The sequence below is a fragment of the Branchiostoma belcheri genome, unplaced genomic scaffold (assembly GCF_001625305.1).
Source record: "Branchiostoma belcheri isolate BF01 breed outbred unplaced genomic scaffold, Haploidv18h27 scaffold103, whole genome shotgun sequence".
Lineage (NCBI taxonomy): Eukaryota > Metazoa > Chordata > Leptocardii > Amphioxiformes > Branchiostomatidae > Branchiostoma > Branchiostoma belcheri.
This window is the reverse complement of record NW_017802414.1, coordinates 859298-867182: the sequence shown is the minus strand read 5'-3', so window position 1 is coordinate 867182 and position 7885 is coordinate 859298. Positions and strand designations below refer to the sequence as shown.

Here is a 7885-nt window from a genome sequence, read left to right as displayed (position 1 = left end):
CAAAATCAGTTTTTTTTTTTCTCGAACACTTCAATTAAAGCTAACCTCTACCAGGCTAGTTTTCGAGGAAATAACTGATCCTGGGCCATAGAAGATCCAATCCACGACCCACGGAGAGCAATAAAAGGGGTACTTAACCACTTTGCACCTATTAGATAGCGATTAGTGAACTTTAAAGAATGTGACAACCCCCGTCGCGAATAGGATCTTCTCTGGTATATTATCCCTTTATTTCGGCCAATTTCTACTATTTTTCCAGCGATCCGCGGTGGCTTATAGAGGCTACATTCAAGCATGCTAAAGTACTTAATATCTTTTAAGAATCCTAATCATAGTATTTCTTTGTGTTTTGGGAATTATGTTGCATGTAAACGCTATCAAAATATTTCAACAGTGTTTAGCTCAAATCCTTCGTTGTTGAGATGCCATTGCTGTTGAGCATAGAAACAGGAAGTACTGCAACCAAGAAGGTTACTTTCTTGATTTAACCGAAACTGTGATAATATCTTATAATATAATTATTGATCATCATTTTGTACCGGCCATACCTGGGGTATGGTGTAAAAGAGTTGACTAAGAGGCGGTAGTGGACGAGATCTACGGAGGCGTGAAGAAAACGCTACCGATCTCAACCACCCAGGAGGGCAAAATCGCTGGGGGCGAGATCGCTGTGACACCGGTGTCTATATCGGGAACATGCGGCGTTGGCCCGTTGGAAATGTGACTCATGCATAACGTAGTATAAAAAAGTAACAGACATAACTAGTAGTGTCCCAGTTACGGAAGTCTTGTAATGTAAGGAGAGTGGGGCTGCAGGTTGACTATTTTACGACAGATGCTGGTGTTAAACCGAAGGGCTGTTATACCAGCAATACAGATACAGACCTTTCAAAACACTTTCTATATGCATTCTAATTATGAAATTTTAGATTGCTTTTTCTTAAACACACTGGGTTTAGTGAATATAGAAAAAGCTGTTTTAAATGTTTCCCATGTTTTCATCGTTATTTAAATTCCAGATGTGAATGAGTGTGCCACTTATGGCGGACAGGGTCCGTGTGATCCTAACCATGGCGTCTGCCGTAATTTGCCAGGAAGCTACAGTTGCTGGTGCCAGGTTGGATATGAGCTTAAGAATGAGCAGTACGAGTGCAAAGGTATGTACTTATCATCATTAAAGTCCCAGCTTGTGTTCATCATTAAATGCATAACATTGGCTGTTATATAATTTAAATTATATAAAAAAGGAACTTTAATATATGTTGGAGCAATAGAACCCCCTACTTTGTATCCTAACTAAGAACCTACTATCAAAAAGACGGTTCTTTGTTGATTTCAACAACGATCGTAGTAGATGGAAAAGCGCCCCCCCCTAAGGCAGCGTACGTGCACCCATGCTGTTTAACATCCTCACTAATGATCAACCATGTTCATCCTGACAGAATGAGTTTCCTGTTTGCTGATGATTTCAGCATCGGGGCAGAGGATTCAACTATTCTTGCTTATAGATACAAACAGAAGTTTTGTACATGGTAGTTATTTTCTTGCTTGCGTAATTTGGTCTTTTAATCATATTTTAGATTGCATTACAAAGATGTATTAACTTTTAATGGTGATATTCTGCATTGGTAGACGTTGATGACTGCAAGAACGGAACAGGTCCCTGTGATCACATCTGTAGGGACATGTTGGGGAGTTACCGCTGCTCCTGTAGAGACGGTTACGAACTGGGTTCTGATGGCTTCTCATGTGTGGGTACGTGTCTTTGCACAATTTAACTATTACTCTTTTATGTTCAAACAGCTTGCTACTGAGTTGCAATTTATGATTTGATTAATGTACAATTAAAATATCCTTTTTGTCAGTGTTGATATTAGCAACTGTTCATCCCTAGATGCCGATGACTGCAGATCCAACCCTTGTGAGAATGGAGCAACCTGTCATGATGGAAACAGAACCTACTCTTGTGAATGCCCAAGCGGATACAAGGGAGTAGACTGTGAATTTGGTAAGAATTTTTTTTATACATGTAGTATATTATGTTCCTTTTCTCTGACCATGCTCCATAGTACATCGGTGACCGTGAATAATGTGTTGGCTAAGGTCTGGGTTCGGTTTGTATTGCAGTATACACGTATGTATACTGCATATGCATGTGTGGTGGAAGGTGGGACGTACGTGGAACTACAGCATTAAGGTACTAATAAGAAGACACTGGAAAGAAAGAGAGAGAGGGAGAAAAAGAAAAAGAAAGGAAGAAAGAAAGAAAGAAAGAAAGAAAGAAAGAAAAAAAAGAAAGAAAGAAAGAAAGAAAGAAAGAAAGAAAGAAAGAAAGAAAGAAAGAAAGAAAGAAAGAAAGAAAAGAAAAAACCCGAAAGTTCTTACTAATTATTTATTTCCACAGCTCCTTGCAGTGAGGACTATGAGCCACCTGAGCACGGGTCTGCCACGTGCGCTGATGTTACGACAGGCGGAAGGTTCTGCACTGTGGCTTGCAACTCCCAACACGAGTTTGCCTGCAGACCTGCGGACGGTTACAGCTGTGACCTGGAGGGCCAGTGGCACGAGGTCGGACGATCAGGCTGCGAAGGTAGACTGACTGAAGATGCACCATGGCCGGATTGTTCTCGTAAGAGACCCCTTATTCTTTGCCAACAACTCGTCACAAACGATCTTCGTTGATGGCTAAATCGTGACTTAACATTTAATTTTAATTAACATCAATTTTCAGACACGACCATACCTACATAGTGGGTTTATGGTTTTAAAAAGATAAGCTAGCTACATACAGATGTATCAAGTTTAAGAGAAATCTGAATGCTTTAAATCAACAAGAGAAGATTTAACCCTTGTCCTGCTGGCATTCATGGCACAATATTTTTCAATAATGTCATGTCTTAGTTAGATCATAAACCCCATTTGTTTTGCTCTGCAGTGGCATACTTACTTCCGTATTTGTTTCCGTTCCGCTGCTGTAATGCGTTGTACGAGAAATACCCCCAAATCGTACCTATACAAGGTGTTATATAGATGGTATTGTATGTGCAGAACAACAATTGTTGTGCTCTGAAGGACAATGGTTTTCTTTACTGAATAACGGATTATCAGATCGCTGAACTTACAAAGATGACTTGTTTTTAAACAAAGATCCATTCAAACCTCCATGCCGTACTTTAAAAAGTCAAATATTAACCACATCCTCATCTTTTAATCGCGTAGCTAGGTCAATGAAATCCAACCCTCAACTATTTCAAACACTTTAAGTATACATATTCAAGGGCACCCCAAAATTCTAAGAGATGCCTGTTTTTATTATGCTAAGGACTTTATTGGAGCATCTCTTTGTAAAGTCTTGCATTTTAATGAGGCAACTAAATATCTCTATTTTAGAGACATACCGTGGTGGCTTTTGGCCTAGACTAAAAAGCGAAGCGGATTTCTACTACGACGGAGACTGCCAAAGCAACGTTACTGAGATCATAGAGATGTTTGAACGTCTGTTTAACACTCTCGGTGGAGCAGCAACCTCAAGCGCAGGAACCTGTAACATCGAGAACATCAACGTCACCTGCGGTGAGTCTACGCGCTCAGCAGCAAACAAGAACCCCCGATCTGGCCCTGGTTTCGTCGTGCAATTTGACATCGTCGCCGTCAGCAACTTGCCACCTGACCAGATCACCGAGGCTGATCAGACGGACCTCGTCTTTCTGCTTGGAGACATCACTTACGAAATTGAAGACAAGATCTACGCCGGAGAATTCAGGTATATCTATTAACCAATTAGTTATTTACACGAAGATATATATGCATGTAGTAAGTTTTATATATACTCTAGCCGATATGCATTATATGTATTTTAATACATTTTAACATGTTTCGTTAGCATGACGATTGGCGGTAGTAGAGCGGAAGGATCATCATTTACGATGACAGGACCGCCAACATTCAAAGGTGACTGCCACGATGGACAAATGACCGTGATTGAGAATTTCTCCGCTTATTGCCGTAAGTATCTATCGTACTATTCCTGTGTTTACGAAAACCGATCTATGGTCTAATATTTATCAATGAATAAAACTTATTCATGTGTGTTATCCTGTTAGTAATATTATGATATTTTGCTTTTTCAACCACAGTTGACTGCCCAAGAGGAACCCACAAGCCTGCAAACGGAACCTCCTGTGTGAAGTGTGACTACCAGGAGTACCAGGACGAGGAGGGACAGTCTTCCTGTAAACCCTGTCCGGCTGGAACTAACGCTGTTTACAGGGGGGCTAAGAACATCGCAGACTGTGCTGCAGGTATGTTCAACTTTTTCTTTTTACTTATCCGTCATGTAAGAGATTGATATAAGTAACATGTATCCAAAACAGATCTAACGATTGTAATAGTACAATTTTGTCGTAACAGTTTCTTTTCTAAATTTCTTGATTTCCTTTCCAGAATGTGTCGGTGATGAAGCTCCATGTGCGGACTGTCATCTTGCTCGAGGGAGCTTCCAGTGCAAGGTCAGTTTTACCAAATTGCAACCTCGGACGTCAAATAGATTGTTGCAGTTATTTTACTCTAGCTATGTGGCAGTATATACCCTAAGAAAAAAAGTTTCTTCAGATAAGTCTTTAAGTAATTGGTCCTAATGTGTAGTTCGTAGACTATTTTCGAACTCGTAATATAACTTTCTTTAAGGTCATGTAATGGGATTAACATTATAATCGCGATAATGCTCTAGTTTCTCTCCGCAGTGTTCTGACGGCTGGGCAGGCTCCAGTGACGGCCTGGTCTGTGGACGTGATGACGACTTGGACAACTTGTCTGACGTCCCTATAACATGTGAGAACGAGACCTGTATCATGGTAAGTGAGTTATGGCGATAATCATCTGCTTAAGTTGAGGGTAATCATTTGCTAAAGTTTAATTACACAGGTTACTTTTACATACAAAAAAATATTGTGCTTTTTTCTAAGGACATCTTTATTTCCTCAACATTTAATGGCCACAAGGTTGTTTACTGAAAATAATTCTTAACTAAAAGTATAGTGTCATGTGGACAGTGCACTGACAGCCCGATCCCATTTCTTTTCAATATGCAAACGATGTTTTAAGTTTCGGAAACAATCCATGCAGGACAACTGCCCTGGAATCCACAACCCTGACCAACTGGACATGGACGGAGATGGGAAAGGAGACGTCTGTGACGAGGACATCGACGGTGATGGAGTCTTGAATGACAAGGTGATAATTGTGGGAACGTACGATTGTTTTAGGTTCAATCATTCCAGATATTTTCTCACATTTAGCAAACAGCCAAGATAAAGACTTAATCAGGTAATCTATAAACATAATGCTATTTCTGACTATTGGTTGTATGAGGCATAATTAAATGGCGAACAGAATCCTTGTAGCTTGAATTATTATACTTATTAGACTAAGGGAACACCTTAAACCATTCTGTTGTTCCAGGACAACTGCCCAGCTGTTCCCAACCCTCACCAGATCGACTCGGACGGTGATGGAGTTGGCAGCATGTGTGACAACTGTGTCTCCACACCCAACCCTGACCAGGCTAACACTGACGACACTGAAGGTGGGGATGCCTGTGAGGCAGCACTGCATGAAGAGATCGGTGAGTTGAAACTTGCTTGAACTTGACAGGTCAGATAGAGTAGATAGTATTTGCATATAGTTCTTATGTTTGTGAGATATTTCTACTAATGCCGCTGTCTTATAGCATTCATGGTCCCCACCTCACTGATAGGCGGGCTGTTACCATCACCTAGCTGCAATACAATCAAAGACAAGTCGTATTAAGCTTTAAAGTACTAAGAAAATGTATTTTGTTACTGACAAGAATCTCCAGTACGTCTGTGAATGTTAGACATCCCCATAAGTACCCCCGGTATTTCTATTAAAAATGTTTTATATCTAACTCGTTTTAGCTCTGAAAGACATGTTAGTTGCAAACCCTGCCATCCGAGGTACTGAGGTACCTCTATTCTGGGACCTTCTTTTCAATTAGATAAGCTTTTAATGGAAACGCAAAAAATGCATACTGCTAAGTAGAATCAGCTATATGACGCCGACGCCATGCTGTATCTGAGCTAAACAGTAGACCGAGCAATAAACTTACTATTGTTTTGTTTTTCTACCACAGCCAAGCTGTGTGAGAATGAGCCAGATGGGACCTACCTGCCCCATCCCCGTGACTGCTCCGGCTACATCCAGTGTCACCAGGCGGGACATGACGCTGTGTTTACCTGTCCTGGGGGAACTAGCTGGAGCCAGGAGCTGCAAACCTGTGCCATGGCGGATATTATCAGTTGTGACTAGGAACGGTAGGTGCAATGTGGCAAAGAGATGAAATATAAGTGAGGTCCATTGGTAAGATAAAATATTTAGGACCTGTAATCATGGTTAGGCCATGTTGATTTGATTATATGGATGACATCCGCGCGCGCATGAATTTTCGACCGTTTCCAAAAAAAAAAAGTTGTCAACCATACTGTAAATCTTACCGTACTTTAATTCTAAAATGAGCAAAAATATACCATAAGTTACGAAAAAAAAAGTAATAAAAACTATACCAATGTCGTAGAATGCCAAAATCAAACGAAAAAAGACGAAATTGTAAAGAAATGAACTTGAAGATTAGATTATTCGCCAAACCATATTCTGTGCCATTTGCTCAACCCTCATGACCACATAGATTTTATAATGAAAAGAACTTTTTTTTTGCAAAACTTTTTTTATTCGCACGCGCGCATCAGTTTTGGGGCTCCCGGGGGATGTCATCCATATAATCAAATCAACATGGCCTTACAATAAAAATACTGTTTATCCTTAATTATAATTGAACCTTGTTTACAATTGATATTATAATAGAAAGTTCATCATATTTAATATATAGTAATTAGGTCCAGGGCATAGACTGATGGGATCTTAAGTTAATCTTACATTTTTCATGTTTTACATAAATGTGTTGACAGTAACATATATTACAACTGTGCATGGGCGCTTTTGGTTAGCCCTAACCTGAATTTTTTTTTAATAATAATATCACTCATAAAGAAGCCTGTGAATAACATAACATAATTTACATTTTGTAAAGAGTTATTTTTACTGTATATGAATGATTTTTTTCTTTTAATTTTGTCATAATAACGCCCTGTTTTGATGTTAACACATGCTGTTTGTATTTACTACAGACGAACCCAACAAGACGGACGAACCCAAACGGACCCACGAGACATGCATTTATCAGCAACTCTGCTCATCTTTCAGAACTAGTACAACGTCGCAACGCTTCAAAGGCAACCAAAAGAAACTGCAATGGCTTGCTTGCCCATTTCTCCTTCAAATGCTAATAAAGAGCTTAACTTTAAATCATAAAATCTTTTTTGTCATGTCATCATTGATTATTGAGTTACTAAGGATCAGCATTTAGGATAGGAGTGATTATGAAATAGGTAGGAATCGAAATGTGACAGAAAAGGCAATAGAGTACGTTAAGACAAGCAATAGGATAGAAAACATACATTTTATTATGAGTCACTAAAGTTGTATAAAAGTAGCCTTGCTATCAACTGTTTTTTTTATTTATTGATCCGAGAGAAACTTCCTCAAAGAAACCCGACAGGATAACCCCACAGTAAAATAACAACACATTAGGTCCCACCAAATTAAAGTATTGGTTTAACAGTTTTCTCTAGAAAAATAAAGGAGCGGGCGGGCTAAAAAAATAAAAACAGGCCTAGGCATCCTATTATATTTATTGCTCAAAATGGTACGTTGGGAGCCGTGAAGTCAACGCACCAGGCTGGTTCAAAATTTAAACAAAGAATTTTGAACTTTTAAAGATACCATTTCATTTAAAGATGGAATAACTGTA

At 39.4% G+C, this 7885-nt stretch overlaps 1 protein-coding gene across 1 annotated transcript in view; it reads left to right on the top strand.

Annotated features, from left to right (window-relative positions):
- LOC109475467 (neurogenic locus notch homolog protein 1-like) overlaps positions 1 to 7383 on the top strand; it is a 23217-nt gene extending 15834 nt beyond the window's left edge. Inside the window, exons 7-19 of the mRNA XM_019776088.1 lie at positions 1020 to 1157; positions 1633 to 1755; positions 1895 to 2008; positions 2405 to 2629; positions 3391 to 3763; positions 3884 to 4005; positions 4137 to 4301; positions 4444 to 4508; positions 4743 to 4853; positions 5125 to 5232; positions 5461 to 5623; positions 6152 to 6332; positions 7203 to 7383. Coding sequence (XP_019631647.1) covers positions 1020 to 1157; positions 1633 to 1755; positions 1895 to 2008; positions 2405 to 2629; positions 3391 to 3763; positions 3884 to 4005; positions 4137 to 4301; positions 4444 to 4508; positions 4743 to 4853; positions 5125 to 5232; positions 5461 to 5623; positions 6152 to 6327 — 1883 coding nt within the window. The 3' untranslated portion in view covers positions 6328 to 6332; positions 7203 to 7383. The remainder of the gene's footprint in view (positions 1 to 1019; positions 1158 to 1632; positions 1756 to 1894; positions 2009 to 2404; positions 2630 to 3390; positions 3764 to 3883; positions 4006 to 4136; positions 4302 to 4443; positions 4509 to 4742; positions 4854 to 5124; positions 5233 to 5460; positions 5624 to 6151; positions 6333 to 7202) is intronic.
- Positions 7384 to 7885: the final 502 nt, after the last annotated feature.